Here is a 24,206-nt window from a genome sequence, read left to right as displayed (position 1 = left end):
ATCTGTTTGTTACACCTGAGTGATGTGATGGAGGTTAATGAGTCTGTGGCTGTGTATAAGTTGTGTAGTAATATGGAGTAAACGAAAGGAAGCATAACAGAAGGTGAGATAATGGGTGAGATTCACTCGCTCTGTTCCAGTCGCCTTCAAGCTGAAACCTTCAGACCTGCACACTTCACCTCTGCTCCCGTCTCGTTCCTATTGCTCCAACCAACCTGAGGCCACGTGGTGAATGAAAGGCCTTTGGCTGAGGAGAGGAGGAGATAAACAGGTGGAGAGTGGGAACCTTTAGATATGGATTTGACTTATGTGACTGCAGAGGAAGCACTGGTGTGTGTTTGTGACTGGAGGAGGAGGAGGAGGAGGAGGAGGTGGAGGAGGAGGAGGAAGAGGAAGATTTGTCACGAGCATAGAATGTAAATAACTTCTTTACTTGCTCGCACTACCAGAGTTTTCCTCAACCAATCAGGAGTCAGTCTCAGCCTGTTTTTATATCATCAAATAATGAATCTTCTACTTAGACTCTTTAGTTTGGGTTTACGTCACATCCAGTAAGGAGTTGACCACAGTTTCAACGTTGTGAGTCCGCTGAGAGTTGTGTACTTGCTCTGGTCACACGTACATGCCCATGGTTCCATTCATATTTCCATCCATTTTTATTGATGGTTGATGTTAGAGAGCGAGGAAGAGGAGGGGTAGGTCCAGGTTTACTGAGTATTTGTATTCCCATCAGTCTTTGCCGTCCCCCTCAGCTGGACTGATCTTTGTGCGACTCTTCTCTCGGGTTGTGATTCAGTTGTGACACATACAGAAACTCCCATAATCCTCCACAGTGCGATGTTCATCCCCTCGATGTGTCGATGTGACCCGTGTACGAGCAGTCGTGTGAAGCGTACAAACACGTCGGAATATAGGTTTTGAATTGTGAATCCCATTTGTATAACAGAGCTTTTTAAATGCTGCTTGTGACCTGATGACCTTCAGATCTTGATGGTGCCAAAGGGTCATCGTACTGGTTACCAGGAGTGGGATTTGAACCCACGAGGATTTGAACCCACTCAGCCATCCTGATGATTTTGTGTCATCATCATATCTCATTTTCATGTTGCTCTCAGTATAGACGATGTAGAAGGATGGTTGGAGGACTTGACATGTTGGCATGTACACCACCCAATGATCATTGACTCCATACCACTCGTCCAACATGGTTCTTACTTCACTTGCTCCTTGGTTGACTGAAGTTGTTGGTGAGATCCTTTTGTTGTTCAAGGACACAATTATCTTATCTCTGCAGGATTGTGAAGAAAACAAAATACCAGGAGTGGGGGTCGAACCCACGAGGGCATTCGCCCATTGGATCTTAAGTCCAACGCCTTAACCTCTCGGCCATCCTGGTTGGAAACATCAGACAGTTGTTCAATTCCATATTCTAGTGATGATAAAACAGTGTGCTGAAATAAATCCTGAACTTTAGTGAAGTCCTGCTTGGCTTGCAAAGAACGTGATATTTCCCTCAAATCCAAAGTGTTGACTATCCAACGAATAGAAAAACTGCAACGTCCTTCCAGAGTCCTTTTATTCCAGAAGGGCTGAAGATTGAGGAGGTGTTGTTATAAGTGTCATTGTGTACATGAATTGAACCATTAAAGATAAACAGAATACCAGGAAGTGCGATCATCCCCTCGATGTGTCGATGTGACACGTCTCCTTCTTCTCCTCACAGCCGTGTACGAGCAGTCGTGTGAAGCGTACAAACACAACGGAAACACGTCGGGACATTTCTACATCGACGTGGACGGCAGCGGACCAATCAGACCACAGCTGGTCTACTGCAACATGACAGGTGACTCTCTCTCTCTCTCTCTCTCTCTCTCTCTCTCTCTCTCTCTCTCTCTCTCCTTCATCCTCCCATCATCACTCAACGTTCCGTACGATGAACATTTACATAATTGTAAATTATGATGCTCTGATCCATCTTATCTTCCACCCACCTTTTATTTCTTTTTATCTTCTGTTCTTCTCCACCTCAGTGGCTCTGTCTTCCCACGTCTCAATTCTTCATGTCACTCGAATAATCATATAAATGTGAATTATGATGACACACATCATCGTTCTCTTTCTGCTGATCTTCTCCTTTCATCCTGTGTGTGGTGATTTTATATTATCCATTCTGCTCCTGGAAACTGTGTCGTTAACATCGTACACACAGGATCAATATTTATAAAAAGTACTAATAATTCATATCAGTGGTGTCTATTTATCTATATATCTATTTCTTCCCCAGAGGAGGACACGTGGATGGTGATCCAACACAACAACTCGGAGCTGACCAGAGTCCGACCCTCTCCAGACGTGAACCAGATCTTAGTTCACTTCGACTACTCCACACTCGAGGAGCAGCTGTCGGCCGTCCTCAGCCAATCACAGCACTGCGAACAGGAGCTGGCCTACCGCTGCAGGAAGTCCCGCCTCCTGAACACCCCAGGTAAGGGACGTGTTTGTCTGTGTGTCCGTCGGCACAACTCAGAACAACAACAACAACAACAACACTTTCCCGGGCCTCATCTTCCCAGCCAGGGATTCTAACCTGCGACTTTAAGCTTTTTTTTTTCGATGTGAAATGTGTTGGTCGATGTTTGGCTTCACTTCTGAGCTCGAGCTCGTTCTCTGCCAGACGAGATAAACACGGCCAGAGAATGAGTTGTTTTATTCTTTATTGATTCATTTTGTCAGTGTCGGTGAAAAATAAGCACAGAATAAAAAAAACACCTTGAAGAGCTGAGGAATCTAAATCCTCCCCTGATGGAGTCAACGCTTGTTTTTTATTTTTTGAGTCTGCGTTTGTAATTATACTTAACATTTCAAAAAGCAGATCTCACTTTTGAATCTAATCTAATCTAAATCCTATTAATCTTTTAATCTTTTATAATCTTATCTCAGAGAAACAGACCTGCAGCATTTCATTTCTACCCCCGTTCCTTAAAGCCCCTCGAGTTTCCACTTAAATAAGAAAATACTCGAACCTGTTCTTAATTGACTTGTTGGACGAAGTGAGAGTTAATGAAAGTTCGGTTCTTCTTACTCAGAAAGAATCAAATCAAATCGCTCAGCGGCTCAAACTCTCACGAATTAATTTGACGAATCAATTGTTGAGGATTTGTTTAATTCCTCCTCTTTCTGGAACGATTGTTGAGTTAAATCAGTGTTTCCTTCCTTTAGTCACGTGCTTGTATCGAACGTTTATCGAATCACGGCAGTTGAGGAAAAGAGTGGAAATCATTCTGATCCACAAGTCGCATTGAATCCTTCTGGTGGTCTGCAGTGAATGTAGCGTACGAGATTCTAACTTGCGTATATGAGAGATACATGTGAGGGGTGGGGGGGGTCATAGAATGATGGATGAAAGTGGGGAAAGTGTCAGGAAAGGTAGAGCGGATGGAGTAATAGAATTTCCATTATAAACTCTCTGCTGCTCTGTGAGAAAATAAAGAAGCGCTGAGTCAACAGAGACCTTTCCAATCACCTTTCCTCCATTCTCACACACACACACACACACACACACACACACACACACACACACACACTATCATCGCCCTCCAACCAAAATAATATATTCAGCGTTCGGGGTGGGAGCTTGGATTCACCCTGGGAGTTGAGGGGACTTTCTCTCAGATATTGTCTTCCCGACCCAGTTTCCCCTCGGGGGGGAAACAGCATAAAGTTTTACCACGGACACACAACTTTAACAACTTTATGTTCTGTGAGCATCCAAGTCGATTATGAGCCGATGCAAGCGGCTGTGGTTCTGTGGTCTCACATAGAGTGCACCATTAAAAACATGATCTGCATCCATCATAACTTTTTGTTGCTCCGCTTTTCTTTTTTTTTACATCCTCATATATTTTTTTTCCAGTTAAGCGAGCAGTTGTGTTCCCTTAACCTCAAAGTTACAAAGATTCAGCAGTTACCCCGTCTTCACTTATCGAGCTAAAGTCTTTGAGTTGAAAGATGCAGAGAAACTGGGAATATTTCTCCTGCAGGAATAAGATATTTAATAATCCAGAAATGTGGTTTAGGTCACTTATATGGAGGAGCTTCTTGGAAACGAGTGTTATAATAAGCTCCGGTTAAATCTGTTGCATTCTAGATGGTTTTAAAATCAACCGCAGACATAATGACAGTTTCTTATCTTTTACTCATGAGAACAATAGTTCAATAGTGGTTCAATTGTAGCTTTATTGTCCATTTCTTCACATGTTCAGACATACAAAGGAATCAATAGAGCGTTTCCCACTCTCCCACGGTGAAACATATAAAGTGCACAGGCACAACGGATAAGACAAGACAAGACTAAGTAAACATACAGATTCACGTACAGCACGTACAGCAGCATAAGTTTCTGTAAAGTAAAGTGTAAACGTAATAAAGTGATAAAAGTGATAAAGGGGCAAAAAGTGACAGTTTGTTGCACACTAGACGATCCAGTCGAGATTCAGAACCACGCCAATTAACAAACTCTTTCTAAAAGGCGATTCCTGAAAGAGGAGCTCACAGAACAGTTATCAGACATCACTTTGGATTAAAATCCAACATGGAGGTGGACGAAAACATAATAAGGCCCCACATTGCCCTGGATTCCCCAGGTGTGCATCCGCCATAAACAAGTTAAAGGATTTCAGACGTAAAACGTGTTTGACTTGTCCAGAGAAGTGAATCTTTTTGGCTCAACTCTAATATTCAGACGTTTCATGACAGAACACAATACATGAAGATATATATGTAGGAGCTCCTTGGAAACAAGCTGAGTGTTAGAATAAGCTCCGGTCATATCTGCTGTTTGAAAATCAACCTGAGATATAATATGAGATGTGAACAGTTTCTAATCTTTTACTCATGAGAAGGAACACACTGAGACGATCCAGTCGAGATGCAGGAACACGCACTTAGCGTTTAACAAACTATTTTCTGAAAGGCGATTCCCGAAAGAGGAGCTCACAGAACTTCTTTTATCAAACATGACTTTGGATTAAAAACAAACATGGAGGTGGACAGCAGCATCTTCTGCTGGTTTTGCCCTGAGAAAACACAATACGGCCTCACATTGCCCTGGATTCCCGTCTCGTGTGCAGCCGCCTTAAACAAGATGAGAGGTCAAACTTGTCCAGAGAAGTGACTCTTTGCCTGTGTGTGTGTTTCAGAGGGCTCTCCGTTCAGCTGGTGGCTCGGTGGTCCCGGCTCCGGGCGCCTCCAGGCGTACTGGGGGGGGGCACAGCCTGGCAGCCAGCAGTGCGCCTGCGGCCTGCAGGGCGACTGCGTGGACCCTCAACACTACTGCAACTGTGACGCCGACCGCCTGGACTGGTACAGAACCTTTAATAAAGACCGGATACCAGATAGAAACTGCTTTCTCTCCCAGTCATTGTCTTTATAATATACGTGGATGTAGTCTGGGGTTTTGTTGGATTCTTTCGAGCAGCAGGTTCCAACGTGTACATGTCTTCACTGATGAACCCCCCCATCTGTTAACCAGTGGGTGGAGGGTTTGTTTGATTTGAAGAACTCTGCATCATCAGCAGAGGTGCGTCCTCCTTCCTCCTCTGTTTCCTACCTGTTGTTTACTTGTACTTAGCAGCAGCGTATTCACAGAGAATAAATGAAACTGTAATTCAGAGGCTGTTACGGTTAAACTCGGTGTGCTTTGTATAAAAATGCAAAAGAGCAACAGAAACAGCCACAGATGAATAGAATATTAAAATGCAGCAGCAACAGAGGATAAATAAACAGAAGGCGATCGCTGCTGAGTGGTGAGAACAGCAGATGTGTTTAATGACGTTTTCCCACCTGAGAGTCCGACATTGTTGAATAAAATGCATAGAAATTTATTTTTTCAGTTTGAATTGAGAAAATAACACCTCTGTAATATTATATACTACTAGAAAAACAATCCTCCACCTTGTTAAAACATAATATTGACTGCAAACAATCCCGGGAGCTTTTCATTCTATTCTGTCTCGACTCGCTATGATTGGTCTGAAATTCTAAACTATCCAAACCTGTAAAGTAGCTCCTGACTCAGAGTTGTTGTGTCTGTGGAGCTGTAGATTAAATATGTCAAATAAATCTACTCACGCACACAAATATGAAGGAGACAGTGAGTGGCAGAGAGAGAGAGAGAGAGAGAGAGAGAGAGAGAGAGAGAGAGAGAGAGAGAGGTGCAGCTCCTCCTCAGTCTTTTTATATTCACATGCACCAACTAATAAAACATTCTTTGCACATTCACCTGTGGAGGAATGTAACAGTGACAGACTCACCTAATTATAAGAATTTATGTCGGTTGTCAAGCCCATAAAAAGTTGTTTATACTAAACCTGAGTTATCCCCTTCTCCTCCTCCCACCTCTGTCACTTCTTTTATATGTTCTCTTCTTTCATTTCATCTTTTACTATATTTCCCTTGTTTAATATTTCTCCTTCTTTACACTTGCTCCTCTGTACTTTTTCTTACCTCTCCATCCTTCACTCCCACTTGTCCTTGTATTCCTTCTCCTCCTCTTCCTCCTCCTCCTCTTCCTCCTCTTCTTCCCATTCTGCTTCTTCCTCCTCTGCCTGTGCATCCTCTTCTGTCTTCTTACCTCTCCCTTCTCCTTCTCTTTCTCTTTCATTCTCCTCCTCTCTTTTTCATCCCTTCTCTTTTGTCCTTCATGATTTCTTTACCTTATGTTCTTTCTCCTTTTCCTTATTTCTCTCTTCCCACTTTCTACTTCTCACCCTTTTTAATCATCATCTCATCTCCCTTTCCCAACACCTTTCTCCACTATTCTTCCTCATTATTTTTTCTTTGCTACTTCCTTATTCTCCTCCTCCTTAATCTAAACCCATTGTTGTATCTCTATTCTTTCATCTTCAACCTCTTCATCACCTTCTCTTCCTCCTGTGACTATATTTATTTTCCTCTCTACCATCTCCACCTTTTTCTGTTTTTTACTTTGTTTGCTTTGTTTTCTTTTGCTTCTTATAACATCCGTTGTTGTTCTCCTTTCCTCCTCCTCCTCCTCCTCCTCCTCCTCCTCCTCCTCCTCCTCCTCCTCCTCCTCCTCCTCCTCCTCCTCCTCCTCCTCCTCCTCCTCCTCCTCCTCCTCCTCCTCCTCCTCCTCCTCCTCCTCCTCAGGACTGAGGACTCGGGCCTGATCACCCACAAGGAGAGCCTCCCCATCAGGTCTCTGGTGCTGGGTGACGTCCAGCGGCCGGGGTCCGAGGCAGACTACAGGGTGGGACCTCTCCGTTGTCATGGAGACAGTAAGTCCAGCTCTGGTTGCCATGGTTACACTTAACAAAGAGGAACCTTTAAGTTATGGAATATACTGTCACCGGCTTCTTCCCTGTTTTGCCAACAAAGCCCCAAACTGACAAAAAGTAGATTCACACTCAGCAACAAGTGAATAATAACTGAGTTATTTCTGATAAATAAATTCTCTCAGGTCTGTTGTTGATGTGGAAATGAAGGATTATGTTTTAATTCTTATTCCACCTGCCAATTACGTGATGATTGGCTGCTTCTGGGGAGAGTATCTCCACATCTCCAGGCTTATTATCACCAGCAGAACGGTTTCTAACGCACTTTTCCTTTTTAAAATTTCACACTGTAATACTTGCCTCCTCATTAAATGCGTTACAGACAAAAATCTAATTTGCATGCTGCTTTTCCTTATTTCATTTAATTGTAATTACAGCCATTTATTTCTCCCCAAGTAGATGGATACATAAATGTTTGTCATGATTAATCAAACAAGAGCTTGTAACAGAAATCAAACCCTGGCGTTCCCTCGTTAGCTCCACACGTCGGCTCATTTGTTTCCTACGTGATTCACATGTTAACGTCTCCACTTTGTCTTTCAGAGAATTTCTGGAACGCGGCGTTTTTCGACAAGGAGACGTCGTACCTCCACTTCCCGACCTTCCACGGCGAGCTGAGCGCCGACATCTCCTTCCTGTTTAAAACCACGGCCTCCTCGGGCGTGTTCCTGGAGAACCTGGGCATCCGAGACTTCATCCGCATCGAGCTGAGGTGTAAGTAGCCGCTGGAGGGTGGAGATTTAATCTGGATTAGAGCGGCGAGTCAGTGAAACCTGGAAGTGAAAGTCTTAATCTGGATCTGTGTTAAAAACCCAGAGGTTTCAGACTTAATCTGTTTCAATCTGCGCTGGAGGGAGAAGATTGTTTATTTAGGTTTGGTTGAATTAAGTTCTCTTGACCTTCCTGTCTCTGCTTTGAGGGTCAAACAAAGTTTAACTGCACAGATCTGCAATATCTCAGTCAAAAAACATCCACCAGGGGGGGTTTGTTTTCATATCCACGGCCATTTCCTCTCTTTCATTCATTATGGAAACTAAACAGCTTCTCTCTGTCACGATGATTAATACGATGATGATGATGATGCTTCTCTCAGCAAGTTTTTTATTACGTCCAGTTCCACCAGCTCCTCACTGACACCACGTCTGACAAGACAAGGAAACTTTTATCAACATTATGAGCCATAAACTCTTCGCTCCCCCCTCCTCTCCCTTGCTGTGTGTGTCATTTACAATATGACATCAGTAACCCAGAGGGTGTTCTTCTACTTTATTGGCACCACAGCAATGTGCCTGCGTAGGTGTTTGTGTTTTGTTTTACATTCACATCCCTCTGTGCTGTGGTGTCATTTAAAAGATGGAATAAATATCTGCTCCTCCACTGGGTTCATGGTTCGGACTTTGATGCAGTGAACAATGAGCTGAGCACTTAGAGGCAGAAGTGTGTGAGAGAGTCGTGAATCTGCTGGTGAAATCTGTTGTTTTCCGAAAGCTCAATGAGTCTGTTTCATCGAATTCCATTTGCTATTTTTGTGCTTCACCGTGCATTTGCTTATAGATGGGATTTGAAGGGACAGACACAGAATGTAACTCGGGGACAAAGCAGCAGCAACAGCCTCTGTCCTCGGGGGAAATCACAGTCAGCTCGGTTTGTTCCCAGCTTTGAATACCGCTGCTCGGCTGGCAGCCGCCTCAGATCGCTCTTGTAAACGCCGCAGCCGGGCCTGAGAAACAATCTCCAAACCAAGTAACTGTTCGGAAGCCTTGAAGTTCGTTTCATCTCGCTCTCCGCTCCCGGAGAAACGCATCGTCTGCTTCCAGAAAACAGGAAGAGAGAGGATTTGTTTCAGAGACACTCGAACTCTCCAAGATCCTCTCTCTCCGTTTGAAAAGAACATGAGAGGAGAGAGAGAGCAGAACCGCTTTGAAAGGAGAGAGAGATTCTGAAAGTTCAGCTCCTGCACGTCCCACCAGGCCTCAGCGATATGATGATCCATACTGTGTGGGTCGTTCCACTGTGAGCAGTTATGTTGATCACTGAGCCTAATTGCTCACTGTATTGTATCGTGGTTTGTATTATTAACCTAAAGCGCTCCCAGCTGCTTCCATAAACACTTCCTTAATTGATTTTCTGCAAAATACATTGTTGAAACTTAGTATTACGATTTGAATTACGAGGATAAAAGATTTTAGTTCCATCCTGTCCACCCTCAGTTTTCTATCTTCAACTGTATCGAGCCTTAATCAACAAATACAGCAGATTTTCAGATTTAAGATCTTTTCGTGCTTTTGATGAATTTAAGAGGAACATCTGAGAGTTACTGAGATGTTGATGGTCTAATATGTCTCATATCTGCCTAAACTCTCTACATGACTTCACAAAACCAAACATTTCTTCTTGTTACGGTAAACGATAAACTTTCTGCTATAAGGCACCCTACATTTGGAATGAGGTCCAAAAATCTTTAAGGTTGTGCTCATTTGTTTTATTAAGGGAATTCTCTAATCTTATCTAATGTACAACTAGGGTGTTGCAAAGGGGCGGAAAGTTTCCGGTAAATTTCTGGAAACTTTCCAAAAACTTTCCATGGGAAGTTAAGCTCGGGAATTTTGGGAATTTTGAAAAAAAAAAAAAATACGCAAATTAAACGCTGAGCAATAAAAACATCATTCAAAACTCTATTTCAAACTTTTTTCTCATCTTACTCTACAGAACAATGCCACGTGCACTCTCTCATGTGTGGAGACATTTCATTTAAATAAATCGTATAAATAAATTATCCACAACATTTCCAGTTTATTCCCGTTAATTCCCGTATATTCCTGTTAATTCCTGTTAATTCCCATGGAAAGTTTCCAACTTTGAATATTCCCGGAATTTTGCAACCCTATGTACAACTGACTTCTCCTGCAGTGATTGTAACTGTTATTTGACTTAACCATAGTATTTTATTGAATCGTCAAAAATGATTTTGTATGACCTTTTCCCTTGTATTACTGTATATATATATATATGCATATTTATTTCATTCTTATTTATTTATTTTTTCTTTCAACCTATTAACTCTTCATTGTACCCTCGGCACCATTGTAAATGAGGGTCTTATTCCTCAATGTGTTTTCCGAGGCTTAAATAAATAATCAATCAAAAACTCCATCTTGTCCTCCTTGTCCCTCCATCCCTCTCTCACTCCTCCATCTTCTCTCCATCAGCCTCCACTCAGGTGGTTTTCTCCTTCGACGTGGGCAACGGGCCGCTGGAGGTTCACGTGCAGTCCGACGTGCCGCTGAACGACAGCCGGTGGCATCGGGTCCGAGCCGAGAGGAACGTGAAGGAGGCGACGCTGCGGCTGGACCAGTTCCCCCCCGCCACGCAGGAGGCGCCGGCCGACGGACACTTCCACCTGCAGCTCAACAGCCAGCTGTTCATAGGTGAGGAGGAGACACACCAGGCCTCTGTATCTCACACACACACACACACACACACACACACACACACTTCTTGTACATTTAGTTTCTCCTCCCACGTCAGTTCACAGTATCTGCTTCTGCAGGAAAGCACTGATCTGCTCAGAGCTGCTGGTTCATCTGCGTAGGAGCTCGTTCAGAACTCTGAGTCTCCCTCCGAGCCGAAGAGTTATTCAAGCATCTGTTCGACCTCCCAGACAGAAACCAGAGAAAAGACTGGAAATATAATCGGATGAATTTGTTATCAGCTGTTGAGAATAACTTCACATTGGATCCGCGTGGCTGTGGAAGCAGAAACACAAAATAAAAGATAAGACAAAAACATTATACATTCAAGATTTAACGTGTCTTATTCAGACTTTTGTTTTAATCGGGTTGATATTAGAATATTGATCCCTTGTAAAAGTGATGGATTTGACACAGATAAACTACAGTAGAGAGATGAGGAGCAGCTGCATCAGGAAGTGATCCTCAATGATTCTGTTTCTGATTAAATCCTCAGAAGAAAAGGGCTCAAAATATTCTTTGTTTGCCTCTAAATCTCCTCTTGGCTGAATCTCGTCCTCTCCTCAGCGGTATTGGATATAAAAGCCGCTGACTCTGCTCGTGGAGCCTTCAGCAGAAACTCCCGGTCGTCTGATCCAAGTCACTCGAGGCCGGGAGGTCAGACCTCTTCTCACAACCCCAACTCGGAAGAAGAGAGATATTCTCAAACTGCTGTAGGCTCGACGCGGCTGGATATAAAATCGCTGAGTCGATTATTTGTGATTACATTGGATGAATAAACAGGGAGCAGTGGTTTTATATATATATAAAGTGTCTTCAGATGATCTGTAGATGAACCTGTAAGTGATTCATTAGCAGTCAAACTGAATATCCACAGTCATCAGAGCTGCTCCTTCGTCTCCACGTGATTCTCTATCTAACCTGAGTGAATCTGCAGCGAGGAACAAATAATGAAAATCCATCAGTTCTGATCAGGTTTTATCGTCCTGTAAATAGTCCGTGTGTCACTTCATATCAGTAAACATAGTGCGCTGGGAAACAACACAACAGTGATGAGATTGGACGAAGGCAGCGGGCAGGAAACCGAGGTGAATATTGATTGCTGTAAGTGGCCAGCAGGTCGTGACCATCAGCCCAAACCTTGTATATATTATATTATATACTACCTCTGAATTATCAGCACAGTGCATTAATGGATTTATATTGTATATAATGGAAATGTGCTGGTATGGACTGGTTCTGTGACTTCAGCAGCACTGAGCTTCACAGGTTCGATCCCCAGGATGTATCCCTCACTTCTCTGGGTCTGTGAGTGAGACTCTGGTGAACTTGCCACGAGCACGGGGATAATTAAGAAGCTCCGACGACCCTGGTTTTGCTTGAATAAACCAATTTGTAATTTAATTGCAAACAAGGGCTCCAATGAATATTTAAACGAACCTGCACTGGAAAGAAAATGGATCCTGTAGTTGCAGGAAGTAATCACTAAAAGTCCGAAGCATCAATAAGAGAGCTAGTTAAATAAAATCAAGTTTATTCCAGAATGTTTTTAGATCTAGTTTGTTCTATTAAGTGGTTTGAATTGGGGCTCAGCTAGTCTGGAAATCTACAAACATTCATTCATAACTGGGAGAACAATAATCTTTCAAACTCCTTTCCCCCAGTTTCTAATTCAATTGCTCTTTTACCTGCATCCTCTCGTTTTTTAACTCTTTCCTATTGATTGCTCCGAGTTTTAAATGTTTACCTTAAAAAGCACTTTGAAACCATGCTTTTAAAGGTGCTTTATGAATACATTTCTTGTTATTATTATAATTTTAAAACCAAGAGGAGCCTCACGGCCGCTGTCGTTGCAGAACCAGAGAAAAAGTAATTGCAGCGTTTTTCACAGGCTGCGTATGATTTTTACTTGTAAAACAGTGTTTAAGCAAATGTTTTCACTTCTTTGTTTGTGTTCTTTTCATGTTGTTGTTGCAGAATTATTCACGTATCATTAATTCATGAGCACACAACGCTTCCTGTAGATCTGCTGTATGTGAAGCTAAATATTGATTTATTTATATTAACGGCTCTCGGCTTGTTTAAATTCATAAACCCTCTCTCAACACATGCATTGTATTTATTAGTCTTGATTTGTAAAGACTTCTGCTCCGTTGTTAGAATCATAAGATGCTGTGTTGGTCTGTGTTAGAGTCAGACTCCGTAAATCTACAGTGTGTTTGTGTGTGAGTGATAATCCTGCCTTGCTTTACAAGGAACTGAACTCCATTGTTTAGATTAATTAGCCTTGCATAGATTTATAATCCACAGCGTTGTTCATCCTCTGATTCCTGTTATTGTTTGTTTATGGAGAGGCTGAGAAAACTCCACACGCAGCAGTTTCCAGTGCGATGAAGCAGAAACGACTTCCTTTGTGAAGCTTTATCATCTTTTGTTTTGCCCTGTTTGGATGTTTAATCCTTTGTGTGTTTGTGCTGCGTCACCGTCGGTTCAGACACTTTATTCTTCTGTCTCTGGGACTAAAGCACTCGCTTGTACAAGGATTTTCAAGATTCCCCTTGTTTGCTTCTCGTGTCCCTGGACGTGCAGCAGTGATGATGTCGGCTAGTCCGAGTGCTAGTGTTATATGAAGTATCCTGATCAGTCAATTCTGCAGCTTGAGCCTCTAATCTCATGTTTGCTTTCCCACAAAAACACAGTTCAGTTACATAATTGTAAAAATAATCATTTGATTACACCATCATTATAATTCATATTTATATATGAGTAATAAATATGTTCTTTAATAGGCTGTGATGCTTTTTGTTGTTCTTTAAGCTGATATGTGTTTAAACTTGGTGCATCAGGCCATAACTTCTATATACTTATAATATAATACTGATAATGATAGTAATACTTGTAGTGTTTATGTAGTATCGTGTTTTTGAAGGACACTTTTAGACTTGAGATGTGTTTGGAACGTTTTGTGGACTGAGGTCAAGGTCAAGGTTGCTGTGACCACACAAACCCTTCGAGATTAATCCTTTTAAATTTGGCACTGAGGTTTATTCAGACTCCCGGATTATCTGGTTAGATTTTTGATGTCAAAGGTCACGTCGGCCTCATGAAACATGTCTTTGGCCTCTTCTCTACTTTACTTTCAGGGAATCTCTTCAAGTTATGAGCGTTTGCTACTTCGTCACCTTCGATAATTCTCGTTTCTGAATCAATCTGCTGGTGCAAAGAGGTAATGAGAGCGTTTAGATGCTGTTCGATTTGTTATTCATGAGGTTTATTTACACTCTGCGGAGTGAGGGTGTAACTACTGGGTTTGACTCCCTGTGATTATGATGCTGATTTACATAAAAGGCATTTACATAAAAAGTGCAAGCTGTGCTCTAACGAGAAAAGGTCATTTTATCAGAGCGTAGGTGAGATTCTATCTTAATACTGAACGGTGATGATGATCAGGAGACTTATAGGATGAAATTGACTCTTTATTGTCGGAGGAAAGGTTGAGACGAGTTTCATCTCCAGTTGTTTCATCAGTTAATGAGTCGAATCCGACCGGAGAGCAGAGGCACAACAGGCAGCTGAGGGCCGAACGCTGCTCTGAGCACAACGAGCTTCAGTCTGTGATCACTGAGGAAATAAGATGCTGTCGTGTTGAATCCCAGCGAACAAACGTCGACCATTACCCGACGCCGAGCACAGCGGGGGGGCCGACACATGGAAGTGGGCCGCGCCTCCTGTGAGACGAGCAGAACGACAGCTGATGAAAGCTGTGCCCCCAAAACCGTTTTTCACCTTCGCTGTGAAGAAGCTTGTTGTCACCGCGATGGGTTTTTTCATCGTTTCATTTCAAGAGAAGAGAGTTGACAGTTTAAAGCTGGTGGAGGAGCAGAGAGGGGGGGCTGGATCTGCTGCAGAGGACAGGAGGAGGAGGAGGAAACCAGAGGGAAGTATCAGGACACAAAGAGAGAAGGAGTGTGTCATGGTCCCCAGAGGATGTCTCTGGATCCCTGTGGCGATCACATGACTTCACCTCCAGGGCCACCATCTTAGTTTGGTGTGAAACGTCATCTTGTGGAGTTTGGTAAAGAAATGTTCTTGGTCCCTTGAGGATGAACGTTTGGGACTTTTCCTTTTGCGCCAACTTCTCCTGAAATATCTCAACAGCTTCTCAATGAACTGGAACAAAATCTGGTTCAGACGTCCATGATGCCCAGAGTAACTGTTTGTTCATGAGCTGAACCTGAATCTAAATGTATAAATTGATGTCACTGACTTCGACTTGCAGCCTGTTCATGGTTGTGTTGTGTCTCTCGATGTGTTCAGGAGGAACCGCCTCCCGGCAGAAGGGCTTCCGGGGCTGCATCCGCTCGCTGCAGCTGAACGGCGTGACCCTTGACCTGGAGGAGCGGGCGAGGATCACGCCCGGGGTTCGACCCGGCTGCCCGGGTCACTGCAGCAGCTACGGCTCGCTCTGCCAGAACCGGGGCCGCTGCGTGGAGAGAGCCGCCGGCTTCCACTGCGACTGCGGCCTGTCGGCGTTCACCGGAGTCTTCTGCCACTCAGGTACCGTCCACGTGTCACTGAGCCTCAAACTGGACCAAGAGACAGGATGTACAGGTTTATCATGAGGTATAAAAAAACACTAAAGATGAAATAAACACATGAGAAGAGGAGACTTCAGACTGTTATTCAGAACATCCACATGTTGGTGTTTGTCAGTTTAAAGGTTGAGAGTCTTTATAAATCCAGTGAACCTTTTAGTGATCACTCGACAAGTATCGAACTCAAGCTTTGAAACTGAGTCTGAGTGATTTCAGTCTATTTAAAACCATTTGTTTGCTGTTACATTCAATGCATTAAAAAAAAAACATCATCACATTGAACTTTGTATCTGGGTTAAACAAGCTGAAGTGAGTTCAGCTGCAGGAGAACTGCACAGACGAGTAGATCTGCATCAACAGGAAGAGGTACAGGTATGAAAAGTGATTGAAAATATAGGTTCTCATCCTGTTGAAATCAGCAGCTCATCATAAAATAAATGAACTAATAGACCAGCATGTACACATAAGATCAGGATTAACACAGACAATTATAAAACAAAGTCTAAGGAAATATGAATATTATAAATCAATTTGTGTGCGTGTCAACAAATATATAAATATACTCTCTATGTTTCTGATGTAGCTATAACTAGGGTTGCAAAATTCCGGGAATATTCAAAGTTGGAAACTTTCCATGGGAATTAACGGGAATTAACGGGAATATTTGTGAATTAACGGGAATTAACAGGAATTAACGGGAATTAACAGGAAATGTTGTGGGTAATTTATACTAACTGTATTTACCTTGTCATATACAGACATAAATATAAACATTTTGTTGTGTCATAGGCTGATTTGAGCCCTGAGGAAACTTTGGGCACTTGACTATATGCTTCTGCATCGTTGTGTCATTCTTAACATAGGTCTTTGCACAGTATTTGCAAATGTACACAGCCTTTCCTTCTACATTGGATGGGCTGAAATGTCTCCACACATGAGAGAGTGCACGTGGCATTGTTCTGTAGAATAAGATGAGAAAAAAGTTTGTAAACATATTTTACAATTGATGGATAAATGAATGGAAATAGACTAGATGAACAGATGAACAATCCTCAATCAGCATGCTAATATATTTTCCCGATTTATATCATCAAAACTTACCTGACTAGTCCTGCACTCTACAGCAGGCCTCAATAGCCCTGCTGTAGAGTGAAGCATGCTGGGAATTATCTGTGCATGTGATGGTAGAATGCACAGTGGAGGGTTGAAACTCAACGTGCAGCGTGTGCTGCATTCCATACATCTTTAAAATAGTGTTTTGAATGATGTTTTTATTGCTCAGGGTTTAATGTGCATAGTTTTTTTTTTTCAAAATTCACAAAATTCCCGAGCTTAATATTCCCGTGGAAACTTTCCGCCCCTTTGCAACCCTAGTCAAATATACTCTCTAAGTTTCTGATGTAGCTATAACAGTGAGTCTGTGTCTCTTCCTGCAGAGGTGTCGGCCTCCTTCCAGTCCTCCACCTCCGTCAGCTACACCTTCAAGGAGCCGTACGAGCTGATGAGGAACAGCAGCGCCCCCCCGTCCTCCATCTACTCCGACGTGACGCTGAGAGGAGAGAACGTCTCGCTGAGCTTCAGGACCAATCAGAGTCCGGCTCTGCTGCTCTACGTGTCCTCGTACTACAGAGAGCACCTGGCCCTGCTCATCAACAAGCACGGTGAGGAGGAGGACGCTCTTATTTTGAAGGGCTTGTTTGTGTGGTTGATGTTCAGACCTGAGGGGGGAGTGGATTGATTCTTTCCTTTTTCCTGCTCATCCCTCCTCCTCCTCCTTTCTCCTCCTGCTTTACAATTTTCCTCTCATCCTTTCGTCCTTGTCCTCTTACCTCTAATCTCTTCTTTTTGCCTTCTTTCATTTTCTCTCTCTTCTCCCGTGTTTGGTCTCTCCTTCCTTTTCATCTTCAGGTTTCAAAGATCAAATTACGAGTCTCTCCATCTTTACTTTTCCGCCACACCTCTTTTTCCTCCCCCAAGGTTTTCCAATTACTTTCCTCTCCTCACATCTCCTCCCCCTTTTCCTTCCTCCTCCTCATCCTTCGCTCCGCAGCTTTCCCAGATCTATCAGGATCTGTCCGATCTTTCTTCTTCTCTGGATTCAACCCGTCAGCCTCTGCTGGCTTTTAATCTGTCCAGCTGGGTGGACTGGCTGGAAGAGGACAGAAAGAGTTCAGTGGTTTTATCAGTGGGAGCTGATGGGTGATGCTGAGGGGGGGGGGGGGGGGTTGCTGCAGCTTCTAATGGGCGACAGGTCAGTGTGCTGCAGAATGAAACAGCAGAAAACTCACTGAAGTGTTTTATAAACTTTGGACCTGGATGATGATGTTGTGAGTGAGTTTGGCTTTTAAGAGAAGGAGGCACTTTGAATTTATAAATCACATTTTCTGCTTCCAGGAGTCTAATAAAACAGCACTTTGCTGCTAGATTAGCTGTAAATGGATTTCTCTGCTGTTAATGACTCACAGCTGATGGACAGCAGAGCATTAAGGTTTTTCTGTTGACGCTGGAGTTGTCAGGTAAATGGTGTTAAACATGAAGCGTCCAATTTATATATAATTTTTTTTACCCTTCAACTGCACTTTTACCAGTTCAGCCTCCAAAACCAAATTTTACTCATTCAGGAAGAGACGTGTTACCAGAGGAGCAGCTGGAGTCTGCAGGTCGCTCTTTGTACAACTGTAGAAAAAATAGAGTTGTAATCACAAGCTTTCATATTTCATATCAGTCCACTCTAACACTTTGAGGGTCGCACGGGGCTGGAAAGAGACCAGCTGATGTTGGGATGGAAGGCGGAGAACTTTCTAGACAGCTGACCTGCATCTGTTGTTTGCAAATGCAGCTTTGAATGTAACTCTGTGTGTGTGTGTCTGTGTGTGTGTGTGTGTGTCTGTGTGTGTGTGTGTGTGTGTGTGCAGATGAGCTGGAGGTGAGGTACAAGCTGGACAGCAGCAGAGAAGCAGACGTTCTGAGGAGCAGAGTGAAGAGTTTGGCCAACGGACAATTACACACAGTTACTGTCAGGAGACTGAGCGACTCTGTGTCCGTGCAGGTAACAACACACAACACACACACACACACACACACACTTGTGTAATACCTTACCACCTAAACCTGTACTCTGTTAAGAGGCATTCAGCAGTTTTTGTCCACTGGGGGACAAAGACTCATATAAAGCATCTGTTTAACAAATTGTTGTGTCTAATGAAAAGATCCATGAGAGTAACATGAGAATCCTATTTAAGTTCAGTGTAGAACCAAAGCAGCTGTAAAACTGCTTTGTGCGAATTTTTTTTCCCATGTTTTATATATAAGTCACTTTTCTCAAGGGTAAAGTCAAGGTCACACATAGAGATGCACACACAGGCACTTCCATCTATTTACTGTGGAGCAGTATTGTGATATTAAAGCTCGGTCAGCACTTTCCTCTCAGCTCCTCCTGCAGCAGCAGCTGGACAAACTCCACATTCATGCATCTCCACGTGAAACATGAAGTCTCCTAATCAGACGTGGATCTACTGAAACTCTTATCTTGTTAACAACAGCCTCAGGTGATGCATGAGGTGAACTTCACCCAACCAGGGCCCCGGCAGCCTGAATGTCCATATGGTTATCAACGTGGTGAGATAAATAACAAGGTGACCTCGTCCTGGTTCACTGAGCCGAGCTGAAGTATGAGCTGCATCTCATCTTATCCTTCTTCACTTCGTTTTAAATCCTCTTATCTTTAGCAGAATGTTGTGAAGACGTGAGGTGAACTCTGGACAAAGATATCTCACCAAACTTTTATAAGAGATTTACATTAAACTGGATCTGTTTCCCCAAAGAGTCTGCAAAGTTTAAGGGACATTTTAAATTTGGGTTTTGATATTGGAAAACTAAAATTGATGGAATTGAAGGCAGGAAATGATTCTCTTCTTTTCAGATTAACCAGAACGCCAGAGAGGACTTCAACCTGACGTCTGACGGAGAATTCAACGCCATCAAGTCTCTGGTGTTGGGCCGAGTTCAAGGTCAGTGAACAGGGATAAGGTCTCAGGACATTATCCTCATTATTCTTATCTGCCTTTTTGTAGTGACTGCAAACATCACAAATGAAAACCACAAACAAATAATACAAAACAGAGATTAAATCAGACTTTTTGAGTTATGCTGATTTCCTCCCTCCCCAGTGTGGATGTTGTGTTTCTGATGTCGCTGCTTTCAGGTTCCGTGTCAGAACAAATCGAGACGGACTTGATGCATAATTGATGAGTTGCTGTGAACATCGTGTTTTGCCCCTTTTCGCTTTTCTAGCATAACCAAGAGATTGAAAAACAGAAAATATGTTTGGCAGCTTTGAAAAGCCTCAGGTGGAGTATGAATATGTTTAGCATCGGTTAGAGTAAAACCGGGAGGATGTTCCTCGAGTGGAGAAAAGTATTCCACGGCGTCATGGAGCTGCTGTTCCTGAGTCCTGGACAGGGACCTGTATCACAGCGGGACAGGGACAGTAATTGTCTCTGTCATGACTTATTCATGTTCCCTCCGAGCGGCTCCATCAGAGACGGAGGTATAAGCTGTTAATAACACGAGGGGCTGCGAGGCGGCCACGGCTTTCTGATAAGAGGGAGAGTCACAGCGAGAGTTTAACAGGAAACAAACCGGCTGTGAAACACGAGTCGGTGAAGCAGCTGTCACATGACGAGCTGAACGAGACTCCGCCTCCTCCTGCTTCACAGAGAGGAAGCTGCAGTATAGATATCACTGACGTCCTGCTGAGCGGTGGATTGAAGTCCCACTGACAAATGGATTGAAGAAATATCCATGTCCCATCCACTAACATGGATGGGTTCTGATCTATACTGCAGCCAGCCACCAGGGGGCGATCAATGTAATCGTCCATCTTGTCATGTGTCGTTCTAAATTACATTTTTCCAAACATTTATTTAATCATTTCAGTTTTTGTTAGAGTTTGATTTGGTTCCACAAGTCAATTTAAATTTCGAACTTTCTATGAAGATAGAGCTGAAAAATGTTAATTACTTCAGTTTAATTTAATTGATTTGCGTAAAAGTTGTTTTAGAACATAATTGTTATTGTCAGCTTAATTAAAAAATCTTGGTTAGTGGTTGTTAAATCAAAACGAATCTTATTATAACACAATATCTTAGTCCTGGCTGCACACGTCTAATTTATGGCGTAATTAATAGTAATTATCTTAATACCTTAAGTCTTTTACTGGATGTAAAGTCTCAGTGAGTGAAGCTCAGTGTTTTTGAACTCCCGTCATGTCGGCGTGCGACCGCTCGTCTCCTCCGTCAAACCAGCAGCGACGAGTCGGATCAGGATCAGAACGCGAAGCAGCAGGAAAGTGGATTTTGTGTCGTTTCCTGACAAAGCGATCATCCATCAGCCGGACTAATGGAACAGAGAGAGAGAGAGGGTGATGGAGGGAGGAGGGAAGGAGCTGAGAGCCGAGTGTACAGGCTGCCGTCATGTTTCCTGCTGCTCATCAACATGAACACGTCCTGGTGAAAGTCACAGTGTGTGTCTGTGTGTGTCTGTGTGTGTCTGTGTGTGTGTGTGAGATCATCAGAATCAATGTGCTGCCTCCATTGTCGTCCTCTGCAGGATAATGTGCAGCGGAGTCAATGAACCTGTCAGTGTTTGACATGATTTGGACAAATCGTCCCACCGGTTGAGTGCAGCCTCTAAATAAATGTTTAAGTTACAGAGCCGATAAATCAAGCTTCATTTTTATGCCTCCAGGAATATGCTAGAGTCTGGAGGCACATGTTGGGTTTATGTGTATGTATGTTCGGCTTCAGGGGATTTCTTCACATTTCCTACAAATATTCAATTGCTCACTTGTGTAGCATTTACCTCTAATGGGCCAAATACTGGACTAGTTCTAGGTTCTGGGTTTTAAGACGTGGGGTGAAAGCATAAATAATAAGGCAGAGACCGGGTACTTTACTAAACACACTTAACAAAAAAAACACAATGAATAAAGTATATATTATAAACATAATAAACTTAATAAACATATACACATGCAACCGAGACAAGATGGCGAGCAAGAAGATCGGCGGACTCCGGTCGTAAGGGCTGAATCGACCATCGCTTTCCTTTTATACTCTATCATGTGCCTCCCCTTCCTGTCACCTCCGCAGAGGGAAAATCTCTTAAAGGGAAAGCGTTTTTAGTCAGAAGACTTTTAATATTTCTCCATTAAATTATCTTTAACATGGGTTTTAACTGACTTTAACCAGTTTCACTTATCTATTTATTTAATGAACTATTTACATATTCATACACTTACAATACATTTTTATATTTATTTATTTCACATTTATCTATATTATAACTTTTTAATGATTGATATTTAATGTGGACTATTTATTTATTTAGTATACATTGCAATGCATATTTATATATTTCAAGTATATCTATATTATTACCTTTATAATATGGGAGATATTAATATGGGTTACACTTGCCTCCTTTAGTTTTCACAACATAAATAAAGTTGTTTACAGTTGAGATACTCAAACTGTTTTAATGTAGCACGAGAGAACGTCTGGAGTTTAGATGAAATGGTTTTGATCCTGTACAAAACTGTATTATATTGATTTACTTTGCTCCTCTCCTCCTCCTCAGACTCTGATCTGGACCCGGACGTGTCCACGTTGGCGTCTCTGGGTTTCTCCGGCTGTCTCTCAGTGCTCAGCTTCAACTCCATCAGTCCTCTGAAAGCCGCTCTGCTCCACCCGGACACCAGCCCGGTCTCCATCAGTGGACCTCTGCTCCGGTCCAGCTGCGGCTCCTCGGCTTCGGCCAATCCCTACGCAGCGGAGAACAAACACCACCTGTCAGGTAAGAGGAATTCTAGAAAGGTTTGAAGTTGGAGAGGAGCTTTGTTTTGGGTTCTTGATTTTGTGAAGCATTTACAGTTTGTGACCCTGTAACCTGTGAGGAGGTGATATTACATACTTATCTACTGGTGAGTTACAGAGAGAAGGGACATAATAAGATAATAATAAGATAATAAATAATAAGATGTACATACCTAGCTGGGATAAGCAGCACATTGGAAAAACACTTAAATGTTAGGTGTTTTTATATGTGACCTAAAAAGCAAAAATCTTAAAGCCTGGCGTCCTCGTTCTGATCTTCTAAAGACGAGGAGGCGAGATTTAGGAAGGGAACCCAAACATATTGAAATATTCAGAATAAGAACATGAGCCATATGTTATATCTTGTTCTCTCTCCTCTCTCGCTCTCTCTCTCTCTCTCTGTGTGGCTCATTACGTATGTACACCCTGTCGAGGACGTTCCCGACAATGTGCCGGATGAGATAATTAATTTGGATCATCGAGGGTTTGAATTTCCTGTCACATTTCTTCCCTGTAGAACTGTTTCCTTCCAGCTTCATGTTTCCGTCCCTGAACTCTCCGAATGACGATTCTGTGACTGCGTCTGAACATCTCTCTCTCCTGCTGTTTGTCCTTTTCTCTCATTGATTCGTCTTCTCCGAGCCTTTTATTTACTCTATTTTATCTTGTCTAAATTTCGCAATTTTAATCCTCTATCTCTCCCTTCTTTTCTTCTCTTCTGCCTTTTTCTCCTGCCTCTGCTGTAGACCAGTCTGGCTCAGTGGGTTCAGGTCAACCTCTGGTCAATGCCATCAGGACGGACTCGGCTCTGATCGGAGGTACTGAGCAGCTTCACCGTCTCCTTGTGTCTGTTACATTTATTCCATTGATGAGAGATAACCTGTGAAAAGCAGCAGAGGTGATGTGTCTCCTCTGGTCAGATTGATTCAGAGTTAGATTGAACGGCTCCTTCAGTGTAAAGGTGAAGATGGAAGACGTCTTTTTAAAACCCTCCATTGAATCTCTGTGACGTTGTGTCTCAGACTCACAAAGCTGAGCTAATCAAACCTCTCGCTGATGGAGAAACTTTTCCTTATCAAAAAAGAAAGTAATATAGTGCGAAATTAAATTTCTTCTCTATATTCTGTAAATTCCAATTAGACTAAACCGACTAAATCTTTGTGCAGCACAGAGTCCAAACGTGTGAAATCCTGTTCGCTGTGTTGAATGAGATTAGGAGGAGACGTCCAGACCTCGGGGGGGTGGGGGGGGACGGACAGACATCACAAAGCTCTGTGACCAAAGTCCACTGTGGTAGATTCACTTTGCAGAGTCAGCGTGTCAGTCATGAAACCACAGGGATCCGGATTCTGCAGAGCGAGCAGACGTCTAAGTGTCACATGTGCTGAATCATGTGTTGACGGATGTTGTTGAGTTATTTGACATGTTTGTTGAGTTCCTCTTGGCTGAACAACAAGAACGTGTCTCAGATGAAGATGTGCTCTGCCTTGCAGGTGTGATAGCGGTGGTGATCTTCGTGGTCGTGGCCGTCCTGGCGGTAACGGGCCGATTCCTCTACCGCAGGAAAGAGACGTATCGGAACCAGGAGGTGAAGGGAGTCAAACGGGAGGACAGCCCCGATTTCCCCTTCACCAGCCAGAGCGACTCCCAGAACGTCTGCGGTGAAAACCGAAAGGAGTATTTCATTTAGCCGGAGACGAGCCCGGTGAACTGGAGACGCCTCAGAACCTCTCACTGAACTCAGAGCCGCTGGGAGACTTCACCGGGAGACGCAAGAACACGTAGAGCAAAAAAAACCAGAACAATTCAAACAGTTCCCTGTATATTGTGTACATACGGATCCAAACCGGACTTCTGAGGAGTTTGATTTCCTGGTTTCACAGACTGTAAATATTGAAAACAAAATGTAAATGT

General features: G+C 43.0%; 1 protein-coding gene and 1 non-coding gene across 2 annotated transcripts in view; one reads left to right on the top strand and one right to left on the bottom strand.

Annotated features, from left to right (window-relative positions):
* LOC133017921 (contactin-associated protein-like 4) overlaps nt 1-23,982 on the top strand; it is a 54,317-nt gene extending 30,335 nt beyond the window's left edge. The window contains exons 11-23 of the mRNA XM_061084176.1: nt 1,724-1,843; nt 2,285-2,485; nt 5,199-5,361; nt 7,168-7,295; nt 7,896-8,066; nt 10,562-10,780; nt 15,140-15,379; nt 16,854-17,078; nt 18,333-18,466; nt 19,340-19,427; nt 22,057-22,272; nt 23,039-23,110; nt 23,786-23,982. Of these exons, the coding sequence (XP_060940159.1) occupies nt 1,724-1,843; nt 2,285-2,485; nt 5,199-5,361; nt 7,168-7,295; nt 7,896-8,066; nt 10,562-10,780; nt 15,140-15,379; nt 16,854-17,078; nt 18,333-18,466; nt 19,340-19,427; nt 22,057-22,272; nt 23,039-23,110; nt 23,786-23,982 (2,174 nt within the window). The remainder of the gene's footprint in view (nt 1-1,723; nt 1,844-2,284; nt 2,486-5,198; nt 5,362-7,167; nt 7,296-7,895; nt 8,067-10,561; nt 10,781-15,139; nt 15,380-16,853; nt 17,079-18,332; nt 18,467-19,339; nt 19,428-22,056; nt 22,273-23,038; nt 23,111-23,785) is intronic.
* On the bottom strand, nt 1,314-1,396 carry trnal-uaa (transfer RNA leucine (anticodon UAA)). The gene has a single exon. It is a non-coding gene; the product is annotated as a tRNA-Leu (tRNA).
* Nucleotides 23,983-24,206: the final 224 nt, after the last annotated feature.

The sequence above is a fragment of the Limanda limanda genome, chromosome 13 (assembly GCF_963576545.1).
Source record: "Limanda limanda chromosome 13, fLimLim1.1, whole genome shotgun sequence".
Taxonomy (NCBI): domain Eukaryota; kingdom Metazoa; phylum Chordata; class Actinopteri; order Pleuronectiformes; family Pleuronectidae; genus Limanda; species Limanda limanda.
The sequence above is the reverse complement of the archived record's forward strand: the minus strand, read 5'-3'. Positions and strand labels throughout refer to the sequence as shown.